Source organism: Pholcus phalangioides, unplaced genomic scaffold (assembly GCF_987345545.1).
Source record: "Pholcus phalangioides strain wild (caught in Gottingen) unplaced genomic scaffold, Ppha-v1.0 ptg000015l_1, whole genome shotgun sequence".
Classification (NCBI taxonomy): Eukaryota; Metazoa; Arthropoda; class Arachnida; order Araneae; family Pholcidae; genus Pholcus; species Pholcus phalangioides.
In genome coordinates this window covers 114,524,296-114,547,808 of record NW_028301608.1, presented here as the reverse complement: position 1 = coordinate 114,547,808, position 23,513 = coordinate 114,524,296, and the positions used below count along the sequence as shown (strand labels likewise).

General features: G+C 36.8%; 1 protein-coding gene across 3 annotated transcripts in view; it reads left to right on the top strand.

Annotated features, from left to right (window-relative positions):
• Positions 1-23,513, top strand: part of LOC149077637 (uncharacterized) — a 260,154-nt gene that overhangs the window by 155,395 nt on the left and 81,246 nt on the right. For all 3 annotated transcript variants that reach the window (XM_089245186.1, XM_089245185.1, XM_089245187.1), the window contains exon 2: positions 12,307-12,950. In XM_089245186.1, the coding sequence (XP_089101312.1) occupies positions 12,794-12,950 (157 nt within the window). In that variant the 5' untranslated portion in view covers positions 12,307-12,793. The remainder of the gene's footprint in view (positions 1-12,306; positions 12,951-23,513) is intronic.

Here is a 23,513-nt window from a genome sequence, read left to right as displayed (position 1 = left end):
TGGAGGGTTCATGTCGTTTGTTTTGGTTAATGTAACCTTTTTTTTTTGTAAAGAATGTGATTTTGTGAATACGGTAATCTACTTGACTTTTTCTTCATAGTCGAAGGTTGCACACACACACGCATACGCGCACGCGTGACTTGAGTATGAACTCAGCTGTTGATCAATTTGCACCCCGACCCGTCTAAATTAGCTTAACCAGAAAGGTAGATGATCCTTGATGAGGATTACCCAGATGGGGAAATAGGTTTTATTTATTTGCACAAACGGATTATATTTCGCTCTTGTTGATTAGAGGCACTCAACATTGGTGGATTATTCCGCTTACGAATACAAAATTGAAAAAAATATATATACAGGGTGAAATGAAAACTTAAGTACTTTTCATCGCAAATAACTTGGAACTGTTGTGTAAAAACGAAACATACTTTTAATTAGAGAAAGTAGTATTTAAATAACGTGTCAATCTTAAACGTGTTATTTTTTTATGTTACTAAGGGCCGTCCATGTACCGAGATACAAAATTTAATTTTTTATACATCTAAGTGCAATATTCACTGAGATACGGTCGAATCCCGTTTTAACGAATACCGTTGTAGCGAAAATCTCGTTTTAACGAACACTTTTCTAATCTCCAAATAAGTTTACATAGTAACAATGCTAGGTAACTTGGAATTCCTTTATAAAGAAATTTCGTTTTAACGAAGTGATTCCTCCGGTCTCTTGGCGTTCGTTATAACGGGATTCGACTGTATTCGTATTCAAAATTGATGAAAATGAGGGAAAGAACCATATAAACTTACAGACAAGCTCATTCTCACTTCATATGCTGTTCCTTTCCTCATTTTCAGTTGTTTTATAAATTCAGATATCTCAGCGAATATTGCATTTAAAAACATGGGATTTTTTGTTGTTGTTCTCAGAAGAGACAGGACAACAACTTTCTAATTGGAAATTAGAGGACGGGGGGAAAACCATATGATAAACTAAATAAGTATCCGGAACATAGACGGCCTTTCGTAAAATAAATGCCATATCTTATCCAAATTATGGGCATGTTTTGCTCAGCCTTTGGGCATTTTGCCTGTTGTGGCCTTGTATTTGTATCTAAGATGGACACGTTATTAAACCCTCAGAGCGCTCCCATCATTCGTAGATGATGAGCATAGTAGCCTGCTCAAGAAACCTGTGATGATTAGAAGTTGTTTTTATAAGATGAAATTCTTTAAATGACGTATAGATGGCGTACGCATATTTATTTTTCTGGGGTTTTTTTTCTCATTTTTTTTACAAAATACTCCATTCTATGACAGGTTTACTTGTACTGTATGGGAGGTGGGAGGGTGTGGATGGGGTCGAGCAGTAGTAGAGTGTCTGACTCCAATCACTAACGTGTAGATGATTTTGGATCCGAATCCATATTTTGTAGATGTAAGACCCTTTTTTTTCGATTGTATTGAATTTATAACGTCTGAGTTTGATTGCCATGAATCTTCCACAAAAGAAAACTGGAATTTTTTTTTTTTTTTGGCACTCCCGCAGCGAGAGAATCATTTTTTCGACTATTCCCACAGCTAAAGATTTGAATGTTTTTATATTTCGAACTGTTTAAGTGTTATTTGAGGTGAAACGAGAGAGAGAGAGAGAGAGAACTTAAGTTTTCACCCTGTATATACATAGTGGGCCGTGTCTTCATTTTCCTGAACGCCTAAAGGATTCTTACTTGTTTTGATTACTAATAAGAATCGGATCCTGTCCGTAAAATTGATCGAAAGCCATAACACGAATATGGAACTGATCTCGTTCATTACGTGCATCGGACATTAATATGTTGCCTATACATTTCAATGTGGGGATCTTTTTCTAGAGGAGGTATATACCTTTACCTTCCTCCTCTAAGTGATCTTCTTTTTTAGATTCTATCATTTGAGAAAAGCACGCTCATGAATTTTTATGTGTTTTTTAAGCCCAAGTGAATGAAGCTCGAGATTTTATATTACACATAATTGACGGAGTTTTATCTCCCTCTTTTAGGAAATTAACTGCCATTGCGTTCTTCCTGTCTTCGAGATGCCATTTCCGGAACCATTGTTATTCTACGTATTTTTTTTCATATTAACCTCAAGCTGTTCTTCCGTGTCTCCTCGGGCTGTTGCGCAACCTCACCCCACTATAAAAAAAAAAAAAAAAAAAAATGTTCGAGTGTCAGCTCCCTAATAAATGTGACGCATGATTACTGTAATTTTCGATTTTGTGGGGAGAACAAGAAAATTGGCTCATCTCATCAACGCTTGGGGAAAAAATAATCGTAGGGAGGTTCATGGGGATGGGGGGGGGAAAGCAACTTTCATAAAAAATATATTATACGAACAAAAAATTCAGTGATACCTTGGCCAACGAAGATTCGTTCCGGAGTCATGTTCGTTAGCCGAAGCGCGATTTCCCATAGGTCTCTGTAGAAAATAGTTCAATTTTTTCCAGAAACGGCCCCGAAATGTAAAAACATAAGTTAAAAAAAAGAACATCAAGAAGCGCTATAAAAGAAACACGAAAAACTGACCGAAGGCTGAAATAAACAGCTTCAAAATTGGATAAATGAGAATTTACGGGAAGATTAGATACTGAAGATCTTTTTATTTTACACCGCCGATTCTGAACCAGTGCTCCGTGTGCACTTTCCAGGGAGGCTCTGCTGCCGCTCAAAGAAAATATATCAAATCAGTAAATCTGACGAATAAAAAAAAATAGCCCTACGGAGTTCCGCCCCTGAAATTATGCATTAAAAAGAATTCCGCGAGTCAAAAAAGGTGGAGAACCACTGTTTGACACTAATGTCCGCAACCGACACCATCTTTAGATGACAAAAGGCTGGTGTTCACACATCCCAGTCGAGTTAGTAAAGGGGTTCTTAACCTTTCTTTGAGCCGCGATCCAAAATCAACAAGATCAGCTCTTGGACCCATGGGACTGTTTGTTTTTCGGAATTAGCGAAACCAGTGACGCAATAAGTGCATTTATTAATAAACCGTAAGTGAATTCGAAAGACTTGGGTATCCCCTACGAATCGGGGATGGGTCGTGATCCATGCCTCAAGAGCCCCTGGCTGTCAGTAGATCCATATGATCTTTCTCGGAAGACCCTGCGAATCAGGTTTGAGACGAGACTCACAACTCAAAGAGTCCCTGGTTGTATAAATGGATTCGTACGACACATGGTACGTGGCTGAAAAGCTCAACCGAGCGTTGGGGAGCTCAACTGAGAGCCCGCCATTTTTTAATGTGTTTTATTGTCGTGTATGCATGATGTAATTTATACATGCATAATAAAGCGCCCGACGCTGTCCAGCGCGTCATCCGAGGCAATAGCTAAAATTGAAAATATTGTCGATCGAGCCAGGGCTGTATACGGTATGAAATGAAATGAGCTCAGACCTTGGCTGTAAGTGGATTTGAACGACTCACCTCGGAAGGCGCCACAACCCGAGGTCATGAGTCATAGGTTGAGAACCCCTGAGTTAGTAGGTGTCCCCATTTATTTGGGATTTGGTCCGCTGATTTCTATGTCGTAAACAGGGTGTCCTGTACAGGGCTGCAACTAGGGAAGAAAGAGCAGGCGGTTTTGGTGCCCCGGGTGCTGTGGACCAGAATGAGCGCCGAATTCTTCAACTGCTTCTTCTACGTGCAAGGGGCGCCAAAATTCCGGCTTGCCCTGGGTGACGAAGTATCTAGTTGCGAGCCTGGTCCTGTAAGTGCTAATGCGACGTTCATCTCATCAACCGTCCGTCGTAGAGGTATGTATGATTCCACTTTAAAAATGCCCAAAAGGTGTTCTAAAATTATTCTGTGCCAGTTTTGAGAGTGGAAATACAGTGTGTAACAAAATTAAAAATCTAAATTTATATATGCTTTCCCAACTTTTCCAATTAAAAAGTTGTTGCCCTGTCTCACCTGAAGGGGGGGGGGGGAATTCCGATTTTTTTTAAGTGCAATAATCGCTAAGATATTTGGATTCAAAATCTGAGAAAATTGGTGAAAGAACAGCAAAAACTAACGGGCGAAGCTGTTTTTCCCTCATTTATACTGTCCTTTCCCAACCTTCTCAGAATTTTTGAATTCGAGAATATCTTGGCGAATGTTGCACTTAGAAAAGTGGAAGTTTTTTCTGTTCGCCTCAAGAGATACGGGGGGAGGGGTATAATTTTTTTTTTTTACACACTGTATTTTCCCTCTAGGAACTGGCACAGGATAATTTGAACGTCTTTTGAGCATTTTTAAACTTAAACTATACGTCTACAAAGGATGTTTGATGAGATAAAGACAGCATTAGCACTTACAGGACACCCTGTATGTGCAGATGGAAAAGAGATTATCTCTTTATAGAACACTGTGGTTCTCAACCTTTGTAAGTCCGCGGCCCAGTTTGATTTATTAATGTTAGTGGATGGCCCGGTCTAACACACGACAAATTACGAATGAATGGGAGAAAAAGGAAACGGGCAATCACTCGCGGTCTGGTATGAATGATGTCAGGGCCCGGCGGTTGAGAAACACTGTATTAGAAATGAGATCGGCAGTTTTTTTCTCAGCCTAAGATATCAAGCAAACAGATATATTCCGGATATTATGCTGAGGGGAACTCGGAAAGAAAATCTGAGTTCCCCTCAGCATAATATCCAGAAAATATCTGTTTCTTTGACTGTCTTAGAATGCCCAGGCTGTTCAGCTGGATGCTAAGAGTCGTTAACTGAAAGAACTCGTGCTTTGAAAGCGTATTGTCCTTTCTTTGATGCATTTTCTAATAGCTGAATCTTTTGTTTTACATGGAATAATTCATGGTGATTGGCGCAAAAATGCAGCTCACGACGCGGCTGTTTTATGTTAGCATGGGGTGGGTCATCCATATCAACAGAAATGTTCGTTCGCCGTTCGGACTGAGCATGACCAGGCTGTGTCGCTTACGCGATATAAGCTCATTGCCCCAGAGGGCGTGGTTGTGCCGGAGAAAATTCTTAGTTGCAAGGAAAAAGTAATTATTATTAGAGGACCCTATCGTAGGACCTAACCCCTAGTCGTATATGGGCATTCAAGAAGTTCAGCGGGGGGGGGGGGGGGGGGGGATATTTTTTGGTGCCTGGAGGAGCCTTTGACATAATCCATTCTAATACGAGATTCCAAGAATCGTGTGCAAGTATACAGTACTACGCACAAAAGTTCGAGACTGCAATAAAATTAGGAGGAACCTGGCGTTGGTCCTAAAGGACCCCATTTTCATTCAGATACAGTTTCAAAAACTATGTGCGAAGTCAGGTATATACAAGAATAATAAGGTTATACACACAAGGAGTTCGGGGGGTGCCTGTTTGACAGTATGACATTCAAATACGGGTTAGCCGTCTTTCTATAGGATCCCTTAATGGATTTCTTTTGTTTCATTTATATGTTTTCTACCAATAATAATGAGACAATAAAATTGAAATCGAAAAACAAAAATTCGTTAGCCGAAAAATTCGTAAGCCGAGGGGTTTGTTATCCGAGGTATCACTGTGGTAATCTCCGGGGGGGAGGGCGAATGATGGGAGGTCACACAAGTGAGATGCAACTCGTCAAGGCTTGGAAGCGGTACTTTCGAAATGGGAGGCCTTCGTGTAATTGTAATATGACGAAGGTGCTTTCAGAGAGTTCTTGTTCTCGGAAAGGTCCATCAGAATAATGAGTTACTCTCAAGACTGAAAATTAAATTTGGAAATTTCGTTGTCTAAGCTACATGAGCGCGCCACCATCATCATCACGAAAAGTTTCCCTTCCATAATTTAAATTTGTTTCCTGCCCTTTTCGTTAGTAAATATGTATGAGATGCAAAAGCTTTTTGAAAAATTTAATTTTCGGTGAAATTTCCGGAGATAGAAGCGCTCTTCTTCTCTCTTATACTCATTATTTATTTAGCTTCTTTTTTTTAATGAAACTGCTAAAAAATATATAGATAGGCCTACATACAGTACAACAGAAATTTCTGCTGTTTTGTGCACTGATTTCTGGATGGGCAAGTGGGAGCTCCAAATTAAAACAATATAGATGTTACGGTAAATGTTACCATACATAATCGCCAATCGCCTCGGTAAGTTTGATAAATTCATCACTTTTTCCACCATGATTATGCATAATATCAAATCGTCGTGGTGAATTTGATAAATGCTAAAATCGTGGGGTGGTCAAATCCCAGGTGCCAGGTCGCCCTGGCGACTAAAAGCATTGGTATTGGCACCTAAAATTTTCTTTTTGTAGTTACTAAATTACAGGATGAGAGGAGCAGCATAAAATGTTTGGAATTTATAGCAGCATATCTGCAACATGAGAAGGTCACCATGTTCTGAAAAGTCAAGAAAACATTATTTTGGACCTGTTTCTTCAGAAAAAAACATTTTTGGCGCCTAGTTGTTGTTGTTGTTGTTGGTTTGTTGTTGTTTTTTTTTGCGCGCGATTTTTACAGCCTAAGTATGTTTGATAAATATCCTTTGGAATAGCTTTGACTTAAAGGATTGTGTAAGTTTTGAGTTAGAAAATATGGTTAATATGAATTTTGTGGAGGCAGAGGGCAGCACTTGAAGTTGAGTTCTCATGGGCTTTTAAATGGCTTTCAGGAGAAAGTGAGTGCAGTGAAAGTGATTTATTACATAAAATTCAGCAATAAAATTCTGGAAAAAATTATACAAATACAACGCCACAACAGGCAAAATGCCCAACGAGGTGGCTGAGAAAAAGATGCCCATAAAAATATGGATGTCATATATTTCAAAAATATAGCAACCCAATTAAAAATGCAATTAACAAAAATTGTAAAAAAGTTTTAAACAAAAATTGTAAAAAAGTTTTAAACAAAAATTGTAAAAAAGTTTTAAACAAAAATTGTAAAAAAGTTTTAAACAAAAATTGTAAAAAAGTTTTAAACAAAAATTGTAAAAAAGTTTTAAACAAAAATTGTAAAAAAGTTTTAAACAAAAATTGTATGTGAAAAGATGAATATACATCATTTTGAATTCAAAAACTCGAACGAAGTGAGCTATTTTTTCATAAAAGAAATATTTAAAATTTGAAGGGGATAAAACAAAGATTGATGGTATTTATGTTTTTAATAATGCATTATTTGACTATCAAAAACGCAAAAATATCTTAAATATTCCAAGAAATGAATGTTCGGGTCTGAAAGGTCGGACCCTGATATAACAAGCTCTCATTCAATGAGTTTCTAGATTTAAATTAAAATCGTGATTTCATTATTAAAAATTCGTTAAATCGAAGAATTTATCAAATAGGAATTAGTTATATCGAGGTCCGATTTCAGAATTCTTCAAATAGGAGTTAATTAATTAAAGTTATTTCGGGGATAGAATTCGTTGAATCACAGTTCATATTTATTTTGTTACAGACGCTGGCTCACACAAGTACGGTCATTTAAATAATAAATAATCTTATTACGGAATGGGGGCCGATTTATCGTATTTACCAACATAAAATGTCGATTATGCATAACAACCGGCAAATGTGATGAATTTAGTACGATTTATCATGTTTATACCAACGACGCTTGGGTATTTATTATGCGTAATCGCTGGTAAAAGTGAAAATAATAATAATCGAATAAATGAATCGATGAAAATAATCGCCTACCATTTTGGTAAATTTATTAAATTTGCCAAAATGGTAGGCGATTATGACCGATTATAACAGGATATATCACATTTACCGTAACACACATATATATATTCATTGTCTAACACAGCATCTTTAGCTCTAGACGTGGAAAGAGCCCAAATACATGCTTTGTTTAGAGCACCGTCAATTCTGTGTTTATGCAGTCTCGTCGAGGAAACATTAGTGCCTGTCCATTGAGCCTATCGATCGCTGTCATGAATTGAAAGAGCCGCTGGGTATATGCGAAAGCTGTTGACGAAAATTTTGTGGAAATTCGGGACGTTTTTATCGATGGAATTTATTTAGTTTTTGAAGTGATGGAGGAATAAAGAAGAATAGAATGATTCTTAGGCGGAGAATTTAGTGAGAATTTTTCCACGATATAAATATTTTGAGACATACAATAATCGATTTCTGTGAACTGAATTTCATGAATGCTTAGAAACGTCACGATCTCTTCCTTTTCTACTTTTTTCTTTCGTTATCGATATTCAAAAATACCAAAATTTAAGGATTTATTTTTTTAATTAATCATTGTGTGTGTGTGTGTGTGTGTGTGTGTGTGTGTGTCGATGAATTGCTAAACACGAAGAAGATTAAGTGCCGCAAGTAGGGTGACCAGATGAGGTGCCTGCAAAATCGGGACGAACCCCGGAAATCGTTGTTAAAAACCGAGACATTCATTAATAATAACCGGGATATTTTCAAAAGTCTCATTTGACGGGCGTTACGGTGTAAAATTGCAAACTAACAATTTATTACGAAAATATTATCACGCTACTTCTACACAGAGACGCAAAAACAAGTAAAACATCAGGATGGGAGCCACTGTTGTCAGGTGTCCTGGATATTATGTATGCCTTGAAGGGTGAGATGCGTTACTTATATATTCATAAATTACTGGAGGGGGGGGGGACTTAAGTACTTATAGTCTCATTTCATAACGTCTATACTTCTACGAACAGTTGCCCCCCCCCGGTTTATACGAACTGAGTGGTTCGTTCCGGAAATCCGTTCGTAAACCGAGTTGTTCAGAAACCGAAATAGGCCCCTCCACACTCACAGGAATCGATGTAAAATTAATTAATTTGCTCCAAGGACTCCGAATATTTTTAGTGTGAACTTTCACAGTAGTGCTTTACGCTCAAGTGCATAATATAAAACAATTGAAATCATTACAGATTAGACTAACAACACTGAAAACACTTTTCCTAAGAAGAGACGATCCCAAACTTACGAGAGAGATAACGGACTTATGCCCCATATCGTAGCAAAGGCGGGGCCATGTCAGGTTTCTATAATACGGGGTGCTGGTAATGAATACTTTTATTTTTCAAAGAGAAAATATTATTTGGCCGTAAAAGAGGGGTGACCGCATCTGAAAGATGCCCGTTAAAAGGTTTTTTTCCGTATTAGCATTGTTCCCACAGAACGCTATGCATTTAAGCTTATGAATGCTAATACTTTGCTATTTCAGAAGCCGTTTCATTTGGCAAGGAATGAAGTTCAAGTAATTTTACTCTCATGGGACCCTTGTATAGGTGTAAAACATTGCACAATTAAGGGGGAATACGTTTTCAGCACAGTGATTACTGGTAGAAATGCCATAATAGAGTGATCATTATGGTTCGGATTTGTATGTCTTTGCATTTTTTTTTTTTTTTGCATATTTTGCTATTTTTTCGTCATAAAGCATATTTTCAAAATTTAAGGCATATTTTGCATATTTCATGATTGCCGATAAAAAGTACATTTTTTCCTCGCTGTTCCAATCCCGCTTCAGACTGGTTTTCGCGGTTCCCGCCTCTAGTTAAATTGGAAAAATATTGAAAATAATTCTATTCGACTACGCAAGGAAAAACCGGGACAAACAGGCGTCCCGAAAGCCTTTTACGGGACAAGGCGAAAAATAGTTAAAATCCGGGACATCTAGCCACCCTAGCCAGGCCTGTTACTCGAATGGGCAAACGAGGCACGTGCGCAGGGTCCACAAGTTGGCTTCCTTTTGTATTTTACTCACGGTCCACACGCTCCTTTCCCCTGCATACGCCCTGTCTCAAAGAACACTTATGTGCAAAGGACCCCAAAATTTTACATTTGCCCAGGTGCCCGAACTCATAACCAGGCCTTGGCCGAACGAACTGTGGTTTTAACTCAAGTAGCTGCGAGTGATGTTATTATGAATCCATTTTACTCCCGCGGAGCGTACGAGTGTAAGCAGTCTCTAACCCTCAGGTGGCTCCATGCTCCAATCATCCTCAGATAATGAGCGTAGTAGTCTGTGTTATCATCATCCTGGGATGATTTCAAATGTTTTCTTTTAGATGAAATTCTTTAAATGACGTATAGATGGCGTACGCATATATATTCTAGTTTTTATTAAAAAAACTACAAAAAATCTCCTGTGTTTTGTTATTTATATATTCTTTAACAAGTTTGCTTGTAGCGGATGGGACGGGTAAATTGTTAAGTGGTAGTAGAGTGTCTGCCTGCTCCCAATCATTTTTTTTTTCGATTGTATTCAATTTGCAAAGTTTGAGTGCCATCTATCTTTCACAAAAGAAAACTGAAAAAAAGGGAAATTTCTTTGCGTTGCCCCGGCGAGAAAAGCATTTTTCCGGCTGTTCCCCGCCCCTCGGGCCGGTCATTACTCTACGAACGGTGGGAAGTATCATCTTCGTGAGCAGTTAGCTTATGTTTGACTTGACGCATAGAGCAGTCATCGACATAAACTGAATCAACAAGAACGTGCTGCTGTTCTATTAATAATCAAGCGTGTGATTCTGAAAGGCTATTGCTACTGCACAAACACCTTTTCGAACATTATTGTGCTTTTGACCTTCTCGTTTATTTTCTGAGTATTATTATTATTTTTTTTTTGAGCATTTTCTTTGTGTGCGCCACATCGTCACCAGTCGTGCCCATAATTTCTCTCTCACTGCAGCCTTCTATTTGATTATATCGGCTGGAGTTACCGGCATCGCTCTCTCCTTCTTCAATATACGTACATGCATTTCCATATTATTTTTTTTATCCATGTTCCCTTCCATCTTATGTTCTATTCATGAGCTTTCGGGTTCTGGAACTTATCGCCAAGTCGGCGTTTTTTTTTCTCCTACCTGTATAATGTTAGTGCTTCTCACCCCCACGGCTTTAAACAGTTTCCAGTGGATGGCATGGCGGTGGATGGACAAGCCGCTGTTTGACAGGGCGGTTCGCGTTGCCCACCAAAGCCTGAATACGCGCCCTCGCGCGCGCGCGTGTGTGTGTGTGGCCGTGAGTGTTGGTGACCTCGAAGTTAACCGGTGTTGGAAGGAAAGGTAGGGGGCGTTAGGGCTAACATAAAGTTGAATATACATTGAATTTTTTCTTCTTCTCATATCATTCCCTACCCGTGAAGGCCAAAATTACCAGAGTATTGTGATGGCTTTTCGTGCAATTTTTCGTCATCCCATCGTTGGAATAGAATAAATCCAATTTTCATCGAGGAGAAGAAAACAAAAGGCCAATAGCCCCGTTACATCAAAGAAAAACGGCAGCGTCTTCTTTTCACTCTCGTAGACTTCTGCATTTTCCTGTTTTCTCTCCAGTGGCGTAAGTTGATATAAGGTGAAACAGAACTCCAGAGAATCGCACGTTGTTATTACTTCATTTCTCTTCTGTATGACCATCCAAAACTGAAATACACTCAGTTACAAAGTCATTAGCGACAGAGTTCCTCGATGAAACTAGTCATGAAAGTCCTTCACTGGTAAATATGTTGATAATTAATAAAGACACGCAACTTGGGGAATGGTCATTTGGTCTTATTCGCATGCTTTTTTCCATTAAAATAAGACCGGGTTGTTTCTTCTTTTTTAGCTTTTACAAATGAAGAGTGTGTTGCAATAAGTGAATCGGTTTATTCATGTTTTAGTTTATAACGAATTAATTAAACAGTCGCAAGGCTACCCAAACATTTATGAAAAGCACGCAGAGACGAAGAGGACGTGAACATTCGTTATGAAATACTATTTGTTTCTCTTTTCCGATGTTCACTTGGAAAAACATTTTTTTCAGCTGCGGTTGTACCCAGGGCTTTTTTCTACCAAGGGCAAACGGGGCACGTGCTCAGAGCCCATAGATTTTCATTGCCCAAAGTTTTCTTCTTTTTTTGTATTATTATAGGCTCCGCCGACATGCCCTTCCCCTGCGTACGCCTGTGCGTTAAAGAAGACTGCACATAAGAGACCCCCCCAAAAACTCATATCTGCCCAGAGCCTGAGCTTATGGGGAACAGGCCCGGGTTGTACCATACCACCTTTTCGTCCGTAACTGAAAATCAATCTTAAAGCTGTTTAGTCTTCAGCTAAGGATGAAAAACATATTACTTGTAGAATTTTTATTGTTTCAGCCACAGTGTGACTGAACTGCGGTTGTGTTATCATAAATGGTGATTCGATGTCACCATGTGAGGATTGGTATAAAATATTGGTATCATGCGTACATTTGTATAACACGCAAATTTCATCTCGTCCGACATTAGGAATGTGATGCTTAATGTTATTTACACGTTTTATACTGCTTATTTCGAGTTAATGTGCCTGTATATAAAATATTTACGTTTGTTTGATTTCAGGTGATGAAGCTGTCCATATTCTCAAAAAGCCAATAGTGTAAGGAACTAACTGTACAAACCGCTGTCACGAAAAAGGAGGAGAAAAAGTAAGGAGGTGAAGTGTGTTAGCCAGTGGCGTCTTTGCAGAAACTGAAGATAGTCACGGACAACCTGGTGGATTTATTTATCTATGTGCACTTTACACGATACCTGGATACACACCGCGATGTCGTGCGTCAAGAGTGACTGTGAGTCTTCTGTACACGAGGTACAGGAAGACAAAACGGATAATTAGGATAAACTAAAACAGCGGTGCCACGCATAAAATGGTTCGAAACTCTTCTTCTTCCAGCGATTACGTAACCCACGACGATGTTGTTGTTGTTGTCCGTTGCCGACGCCGTCGCCGGCGATGGATAATCTGACCCCGGACTCTACGAAAACCGACGACTGAGTGACTACATAGACGTAAAATAACTTCCACGATAACATCATCTCTACAGTCGTTATGGACAACACTGGACAGGCAGCGAATTCGCAGCAACTGAGGCCGCCGTCTTACGGGGACCTATGCCGGCCTCCCGGTGGAACGACGGCCGCGGACGCGTCCACACTGTCGGCTGCTTACCACAGTCGATACTTGGCCTCGTTACCGCTATCCTCTGGTGAGTTTTTCAATTTGTTTTTTCTCCTTTATCATTCAAATTATACTTTAAAATCACATTGAAGCAAATAAATGATACTTCACGAGAGGGTTGTTTTTCTGTCCTATTACTTGCGACCAAGTCAAATCGCTGCGGAGTTCGTTGTCCTTCATAGATCACATACGTGATTTACTATATGTTGCCATTATGAAATTCTAGAACGAGAATTTCAACCTCGTTCAAGACCCGAGCTTTATGACCATCACCAGAAGAAGAGCACCCATATGCCAACAATGACCCGATGCTCAAACCCCAAATTAGTTGTTGCTAATCCATGAATGGGGTGTTTAATTAAGGGTGTCAATCCTTGATTAACTCGCAAGCAGAAAATTGGTATCGAGCATCGATCACCATTGGGTGCTTCGATGGCGACAAGTTGCAGATGCTATTTCTTGGACAGTCTTCAGTCAAATCCGCCTCTCACAACAGTTTGAAAATTATTTCAGAGCCTCAAATATAGTTTTACAAATAAAGAAAATTTGAAGTGATACAATTGGTATAATATACTCCACTTAACGGACGCCACTCAGATTCGGTCATCTCTCTTTTACGACCAAGCCAGGGGAAATTCTAAGCCCCGCTATTGTAATGATGGAATAAACCCCTTTTATTTTTTGTTACAATATTGCAATAAAAATGTGTCAAAGAAAAAAACCAGTTTAAATACATAATAAGTATGTACATTCCTCTCAGGAAAATACTGCAGTATGGCCACAAACTTCGTTCATTTTTTTACTACATTAAGCACAATATAAATTCAATTGCCTCTATATTCTCCTATTGAGAAATCAAGTAAAATCGTGCAATAAAATTTAAAATAAGATAGAAAAAAAAATCGTGGGAGTGAGAGAGCTACCGTATAAAAAAATAAAACAGAATGGTAAGCAAAGTATCTAATGATAGAACTAGTTAACCACCGGATTTTATTTATCTTTAAATCATCGATGTTTCATACCCTTTCTTCTGCACCTTCGACTATTCTTTTACGGTGTGACCGTAAAAAAAGAGATTTTACTGTACCAATGTGTAATATCTTAAGAAATGAAGAGAAAAATTTAGCTTGTTGAATGAAACGAAATATTTACTTCATTAAATTTACCTTATTAAAAGAAGAGAAAAATTCGTCTTATCAAATGAATAAAAAAAATCTCTTTATTAAATGAGAGAAAAAAAATTATTATTTAATGAAGTTAAAGAGAGTCAAATGAAGCGGAAAATTTATTGTATTAAATAAAGAGAAAAATTCATTTTATTAAATTTACCTTCTTGAATGAAGAAGAAATTCACTTTATTGAATGAAGAAAAAAATTATTTTTTTATCAAATAACAGAAATTTTCTTTTTCATTAAATGAAGCGAAAAATTACTTTTATTAAATGAAAAATAGAAAATTATATTAAATGAAGCAAATGGTTTACCTTATAGACTTTTAACTGTCTTTTTCAGTGTAAAGCACGATTTCAAGTCGCCATCAATAATTTGGTTCTTCAGTGCAAATCTAATCGAACGTGTAGGCCTAAAGATACTGAAAACTCTAGATGCAAATTTTTTCAACTCGTGGTATAAAATTGGAAGACTCCAATTACTGTGCATTGAGTGTCCCCCACAGAATTAATTATTTTATTTAGATCTGCTTCTGCTGTGTAATCAGATTTCATTCTTCTTTATCCACTTCTGTTGCAGTACAGTCATACCTCGGCTAACGAAGATAATTCGTTCTAGAATCACGCTCGTTAGCCGAGCCTTTATCTGTGATTATGCATAATACCCTAATGTAATCGGTGAATTTTATAAATATGAAAAAATTACAAAGGAGTCTAGTATGTGTGATGAATATAGTCGTACCCCCGATATAATGATAACAAATTTTACGATCATACTGTGCATAATCGCCGTTAAAAGTGATTAATTTAGGGAAATGTATCAAATTCACCAACGACGCTTGGGTCAGGGTATGAAAAGATCAGATTTTTTTAATTTTAATTAACTGACTGCTTATTAATTAAAACAAATTTTGTTAATCATTAAGAATGCATATTTTCATATCACTCACCTGCTTTTTTCTCCTAATTGCTGAAATTTAATTAAGCATTAATGAATAACCTACAAACGAATTACAAGCAAAAAATATGAACACCACAAATTTGTGTTTATTTAACATGAAAGGTCGTTGAGCCCAAATTACTTCATGGATTAACTTTTTATTGTAGAGAAAAGTGCTTTTATTCATCAGGGCCTCCCCTTATTAAAGTGAATGTGTAGTGGCAACTCAGTATCACACACCCCAAAGCCGAATATGCTGAAATCAATCAATCACTGCTGCTACTGAATAGTTTGGAAGAATTTTAATGAAAAATGTAGAAAACACACACACACACTATTATTAGAATTTTTACTGCAGAACAATGAAGAACATTCTGCTTTGGGGATCACACATATGGTGCAGGGATCTCAATTCACTGGATGTACAATCAGAGGGCCATTCAGCATTAACTAAATAAAACAAATTTTATTGACAAGATTGTTTCTTGCACAATTTGTGGATGTGTTTCCGACTTGCATGATGTTGCTCAATAGTTTACACATTTTTATTCTTTCACAGATTCAATGAGTTTTGGTAAAAAAACGAGCAAACTCAAAATTTTAATACAAAAATTAAAGTCGAAAGCCCAATGATATTTATGGTACAACATCTATTACTATTTTGAATCAGCAATCAGGGCATAGAACTCCAGGCTTTATACAAAAAATTATTCCTCTATTTTTTAATCAGGGGAACCGTAGTGCCACATTGTAATGCATTGGAAAATACTTGGTGCAATTTAGCTAAGGGCGAACTACAGCTACTACGTCCAACTCCCTACATTTTTCTGCAATTTTTTTTCCATGCACAAAATCTAGAAATAGAGCAGCTTTCTTTCTGCACTGTATCTAGGGATTATGTTCAAGTCTACATTTACCCCAAAGATCTCCTATTCTTCTTTTAATCACGAACTTCACCACGTTCTAATAACATGCACACCATACCAGGTTACTTTTACTTCAATATCATGAGTGATTTAAATCGTGATTTTAATCAAGATTTAAATCAGGTGAATTTAAATCGGCTTACCCTGGCTTGGGTACTATACATTATCGCCTGTAAAAGCAATGAATTCAGGGAAATTTATCAAACTTTGCTTGTTTATGGAAATTTTGTCAAAAAATGCTTGGTAAGTATGCATGATAACCGTTTTATTGATTTAGTCAGCTCATATCTGTGTCTGATACATGGAGACGATACATACAACTCCTAGAATGTCCAGACCAAAGCCGGTTGAAATTACCGGAAACTTTTAGGTATACGGGTTGAACCTTAATGCAGCTTTGGTCTTGACTGCTCAGTTTGATGCTAAGAATCTTGCACTGAAAGAATGCATGCTCCAAAAAAAAACCACAGGTTCCTTTTTTTCTTTTTAGTGCATTTTCTATTAGTCGAATCTTTCATTCTATATGAAATGGTTCAAAAACTTTCAAAAATAAAAGTAAGGAGGTACATCTGAAAAAAAAAAGCTTCTGACGCAGACCTGAGTTAATCGAGCTCGAGCGACAGTATTTCTCTAAAAGTCAACTCAAAACGCTGCTGTTTTATGTTGTCATGTGCAACCATACCAATGAAAATGTTCGTTTTAGCAGAGACAGAAAAATCCCGAAAATAAAGTGTTTTTTAGGCGAAAAATTCCTAAACCGAGGTATCATTGTATTGAAATTTTTTTTCAATGTATTGAGAATTCTGCTTGTCACGCGTTCAATAATTGTAAAAAGTTTTAAAAATTTTGTTGAAGAAACTGTGATAGTTTTATTTACTATCTCAAATTTTTAGTCCAGAAGCATGTTCACCTACCCAAAGAGCCGCAGTTTGCCTAACCCTGTTGTAGGAGATAGGCTATATGATATTCAGGTACTTTTTTAATGTTGAAGATTGATTTTTTTTCCACCCCGAGGTTATTACCCACAGATATGCATAATGAAGCTTGCGTGTTTGTTTTTCGGAGTTCGTGGTCTTCTACCGATAGCATCATCGCTCATTTTTCGCATCATTATCGTTATCATCCATCTCACTTGAAAAAGTGTTGAACATCGGTTACTTCTTCGAATTTACTGGCTTCTACAGTTAAAAATAACTCTTTTGTGTCTGCTATGATATACCATTGCCTATCTAGATATAGATATTTTATGGAGTAAAAAAAAAATGATGACAGAAGAACCGCTTGGGAATTAATAAATACGACGATCCTGACTTGCAAATTGATGTCTTACCATTTTTGTTGGTGTGTTCGGAGAGTTTTACTAGTTTTATTTCTTCTTTTTTATTTTGCGTCATCTTCGAGTGTTTTGTCATAATTGACCAAACAGGGACCCGCATCTATATCAGGAGAAGTTTTGTAACATTTTATTTGTAAGTAACGTACAGTCGACGCTCGTTGTAACGGCTATTCCATTATAACGACCGACACGACGGGTTCAAAATATTTCTATATTTCCCCCATGTTATTTTTTATCCAGATGTATCGCTCGTAAATATCATTCAATCCATAAAAACGGCCTAACTCGGCTCGGTCTTCCGTTTTTTTCCAAAGAAATGGACAAAATCCATCGTTGAACGGGTTTACCTGGAAATTCGATGCTTGCAGAAGAAAGGGTATGAAACATAGATGATTTAAAGATAAATAAAACCCGGTGGTTAACTAGTGCCATCATTAGAAACTTTGCTTACCATTCCGTTTTATTTTTTTATACGGTAGCTCACTCACTCCCACGATTTTTTTTCTATCTTATCTTAAATTTTATTGCACGATTTTACTTGATTTCTCAATAGGAGAATATAGGAGGCAATTGAATGTATTGTGCTTAATGTAGTAAAAAAATGAATGAAGGTTGTGGCCATACTACAGTATTTTCCTAAGTGGAATGTAGTACTGTATTATGTATTTAAATTGTTTTTTTTCTTTGACACATTTTTATGGCAATATTGAAAAAAAAATAAAAGGAGTTTATTCCATATCATTACAATACACAATTTTCCGGAGAAGCTAATTTTTTTTTAAAATGTATGATATGACGACGTTCCAATATAACGTCCGATTTCCGTGGATCGAAGAAGCTCGTTATAACGAGCGTCGACTGCATCAATAATTATGTTAATAATGAATTACAGAATTAGACTTTTGAAACGAATCCTCAAGTTTGACTTTGATGCACGTTCATATTTGCGTTATGTCCGCCAAAATACTTTGTGCACCAGTTGTTCTCGAAACGTTTTGCCGCTATGCGTTCGTGTGGGCAGCGTGCTGGACTCTCATCGTGAGAATCCAGGTTTGAACCCCGTTGACGGCACAGTGATGGTCGGTGAGCTGGTTTTAAATTTGAAAAAGTCTCTCCGCAGAGAGCAGGAAGTCCTTCAACATGACACTTACTTTCAAGAAAATTGAGACACTCACCATCTTCACTTCAAAATATGGAAGAGAGATGGCTGCACCAGCAACAACACGAAACGACAACATGGATACGTTAGGAACCACACATACACTCGAAACAAGCATTCGGGTATGTACCGATTCGGTAGAAATTCTCCAGAGGAGTGTGTACTATTTGCATGTGCGGTTAAGTAGTTGTAGTGATTTCCTCAAAGTGTGCTTAGCTAACGTTTGTCAGGGTCATCGTAGAGAACTGCCGTGCTGATTGATGCGTGCCTGTTCGAAGCTCTGAAATGAATTTTTCTTTTTTGACAGTTCTAGGGGTTTGCGGATCAACGCTGACTAGGTGCAAGGGAGCCTCGGGTGATACCACTTTTTTACCCACAATGTTTAAGAACTACTGGTGTACACCTTTTCTAGTGTTAAATGTTTCTTAACGCCCTAATTTAGACCCTACTAGCAACGGCAACGAAAATCTTTTCCGTAGTAATTTGCTTCGGTCACATTAGCATCGACGCAAATTATGTTCGTATGCAAGTATTGTAAAACTCGCCTCAATATTTAATTGCAAAATTGAATTTTATCAAAGATTCTGAATTTTTTTCCTTCTGGTATATCCGTAACTTGTTTCTTATTCCTTTAAGCCCATACAATTCGTTACAGTATTCATTTATCAGTCCCGATACATGGAAGATTAATCAGCAACCAGAAATTTTCAAGTCTTGGCGGGGCTTTCCAGCGATGACACTTGAGCCATCAGGATGTCAAAGCGTGTGCCAGTTTTTATTTATTTTCACTTTTGTGTTTTTGCTTTTTATTTTTTAAACAAACAATACAATATTAATGACTTCTCGCAAGCAGCTGTTGAGCAAGTAGGATTTCGAAACAGGTTTTCAGTAATGAGTACATGTCGCTGCTTTCGTTTGCATGCTGCCCACATGAGAAAAGAGTCCACTTCTAATATAAACACTGAGCAGAAAAGTCTTTAGGTGTGGTGAATGTAAATTAACGACTTCAGGTTTCATTCTGTCGTGAAATATTTTGGCAAAGACGGCATTTTATTTTGGGGCTTTTTGATTTATTCAATCAAAACATGCCCATCAGAGCTGAATATTGCAGCAAAAAGGCTTCTCTTTCTTTTCCAGCTTGATCGGGTGACGGATAAACGGATGACCCGCTCAAACGGATAGAATCCTCTGGAACCAAAATTTCTCCCATCGAGAGACTATGTTAAAGTTCCCGCTAAATCGGATATGTATTATGATTCTCACGACAGCTGTAAATAAAAATTATCATAAATATATATACATAAAATTTTTATTAGATGAAACATGTGAAAATTATATACAATAATAATAAAACTATATAACAGTTTTATTTTTTATTATTATACTCTGTATACTTATTTCCAATGTTTTCTAGAAAGCACATATTAACTGATGGCATTTTATTTTCACCCGTTTATTTCCTATGGACAAAAGTAACAGAGACGGGCATAATTTTTTTTTAGATTTGAATAAATTTAAAAAGTTTTTACGTTTAGAGTCAGAGAATGATTCCCGGTGCGCAAAATGTTTTGCTGAGCAGAGAAAAATTCCATGTATTGTATAAGCTGGCATTTTATTTTGTCATTTCACACAGATATCGAAACTCTGTTCGCAGAGAAAGAACAGGTCAGTGCAAGTGAAATAAGAATGTGCTCTCTCAAGAATATCACTAATGAATAAAAAATTTCTCAAAAAAGTATTATATATATATATGTATTTGCCTAAAGCAATATATATAAATATATAAGCCGCCTGGCAGTCGAGTGGTTAGGGAGCTACCCTCTCACTGTGCAGGTCTGGGTTCGAATCCCAGTTCGGGCATGGATGTTTACTAACACTAACAAATTCCCTGGACGGATCAGGCTGATCCCTTGGGAATACGTGAGGATCACATTATTTATTTTATGTATTTACAGTTTATAATTTCCCTGATAGAAATGTGGAATTACATTTATGAGTTCTGGAGCTTGTGGTTCGAAAAATCGATGTGTAATGTCACTGTTTCTATGTTTGATCATCGAAGTGGCCTGAATTTTTTTAAAGACACTACCTTTTTATAATTCAAACAGCTTTGCGAATAGTATGAGAGAAGTTTTCTTCTTTGAAAGCTCTCCTGGTTCCGGGACTTTTGAGGGTTCCGTAGCATTTCATCATGCGGAACCCCTGTTAGAAACCCATGGTTTAAGCATTTCATTAATTTTATTTCATTTTTGTTCTCTTTTAAGTCAAAAGAGGGCGCCAACTTTTTCGATTTCATGGAAAAAGTAAAAATCTCAAAAAATCTGCACAAAAGCAATGTCTTGAAGTTAGAAAAAATGAACGCGAAAAAAAGAAGAAATCGGGTTTGTCCAACAAATTTTGTTTTGATGCAATAAAAGCGAAAAAAACAAAAACAAAAAAACTCAAACTGAAATTCCTGAAGCTCAGGTGTCAAATGTTGAGAAAATTCTGGTGAAATTGAAGAAGACTGGCGAAAGAAAACGGAAGTTTGATCATAAGACTTGGAGCTGGGATCAAAACAGAAAATCTGAATTTGACTAATGTGTATTTCAATGGTTTCATGCTAAACCAAAAAACGCGATAATTACAGGTGCCATGATTAGAAAAAAAAAACCCAGAGAAAATCACCAAAAGATTTTGAGAACTGTGAAAATTTTTCTGCTTCAAAAGGGATGGTTTTTTACACAAAGGACAGCAAAGGAACAATCCGATGTTTAAGACATTTTAAATTATATATCACACATTTTACAAACAATACTAACGGTGTAAAACGGCAATTGTTCCCCGCTTAATCGGGTATTATGTGCTGGAACCGTTGATATCTTCATTCGCGGCCGATCGGACCTGTTACGATAGATTTTACTGATTCTCACGAAATTCGCCTAAACTGTGTCCTCAGTAGTTTACTTTAAATATATTTGACACAGAACTTTTTTTTTCGTCCCTTTCTATTTATGTTCCAGTTTCTAAAAAGTCGCCACTCTTGTTTTCAATTTTTCCACTAACAGTTTTAAAATTTGCTTGAAAAAAAATTCATTTGTTAAGGAAATGACCTTCTCCTGGCTGTCCCCAGCCAATTTTTCAAATTTTAAAATGATAAATTTCTAAAAAACAAAGATATATTCTTTTTTCCAATAATATTTATATTTTTTAAGGCCAGTATACTTTCATATTTCACCTTTTTTATGATTTTAAATATTTTTTATCAATAGTTTATAGCAAAATGAAAATTTTCCTCAAATTTTTTTTTCCCATTCGTGACATTTGGAAAACATTGGTTGAAGTCCTACAATACCAATTTCCAACTATTAAATTTTGTGTTAAAAAGGTTGAGAGAGAGAGAGAGAGAGGGGAATGTAGCTATCACTTGAACCTCATTTTAAATCAATTTAGATTTGTAAATATATTCACAAATTAGACTTATTCAGGAAAAAGAGGCGAGTGTTTGTATTAAATGTCTTTATCCAGGCTCCTTTTTTTGTGGGAAATTATATGATTGAAAATTATTTTAAATTTACGTCACATTTCAGTTTAGAGATTTCTATTATTTCTGAAAAGCGCATGCTTTCAACATGATTAGTTTTTGATCATTGTTGCAAAACATAAAAAATGTCTTTCTCCTGGCATTAGGTAACCAAAAGGAAGGCTTGATCGTAAGTTATGAGTGATAAGAATGAAAATAATCCAGATTCTTGGTTGTAACATCAATCTGCTATAATGTTTCATCTAAAGGCTTTATTTTAAGAATGCCTCTCTCGTGCTCTAGCAAAATCAGCACAAATTAGAAATCTGCTGTCCCCATAAAATTGACTAAAATAGGAACAAAAAACACAAATGAAAAAATAAATGAAAATGCAATTGCCAAAAAAAAGAAATTGTTCAGAGTTTCAACGCATGTCCAAAATGAAGATGAGCAACTGAGATAGATGGAACATGTTGTAAATGGCAAGCATAAAAATATCAAATTAATGCTGAAATAGGCAAAATTCCTCGTCAGATTTGCCTATCCCCTTAATGTGGTGGAACTTAAATTAATGTTTTTCACCATTGATTTTTAATTAAACTTCACAGATTTTTATATTTTATTTATCATCAGATGAAGAAGTTTCTCTGATAATTTTTTTTTTTGAATTTTTTGATTGACATTTATTTTTGTTATTAATCCGCATTTTTGTCCTATTTCGATAGAATGACCCATCTATGAATTTAGAATCCGCAATAAGTATTTTGAATCGAAGCCGATTCACAGAGGAAAAATTCCATAAAGACATACGAGGCCGATAACACTAAAGCCGCTAACACAGGATTATGCTTATAGATAGGAACACATATAACTGAGGCGCGATTTACTGGGTGTAATCTGTTTCGGGAGAAGATTGTGTTTCGCACGTCACCCGGATAAGGAGATCTACTATACTGATTGATCGACGACCCAGTTTTAACATGAGAATTGTCGCCGTTATACTGCTTCGTAATCCTTATTATCTACTACAACATTCACAAATACGCCGGTATTGCCAAATTCAACACACCTCCAAACTAGATTTCACTTGGTATCCATTTTATTCTAGTAATTTGTATCTGTGTACAGTACTGGCTACTAATAATTTCTGTGATACTAGTTTGAGCTTTAGTGAAATTCGTCAGAATTAAATAGGGCTCTTTTCTGTTCACAAGTTTTGCTCGGCCACCTTTCGAAAGTTTCAGGCCAAATTAATTAAATTTATGACATTTTGATTTTTTTTAAAATCCAGTATAGATTACGAACCAGAATCAGTATCGTTGTTTTCTTTGGGACTGATTTCCGCTGGGCTTTCTTATAGATTTCATCTGAAACTACCATCGAGCAGCAAATAGCATTTATTTTATACAATTGGCGTACAACAGGGTTCTTATACCCATGACCCGCTGGCCAAATGTGACCCTAAAAGCTTTCATCTGTGACCGGCCGACGAATTTGAGAACGATTAAATTACAAAAAAAATCATTCAGCAGTGCTGGTCATTGAAATCTTCACTGTTT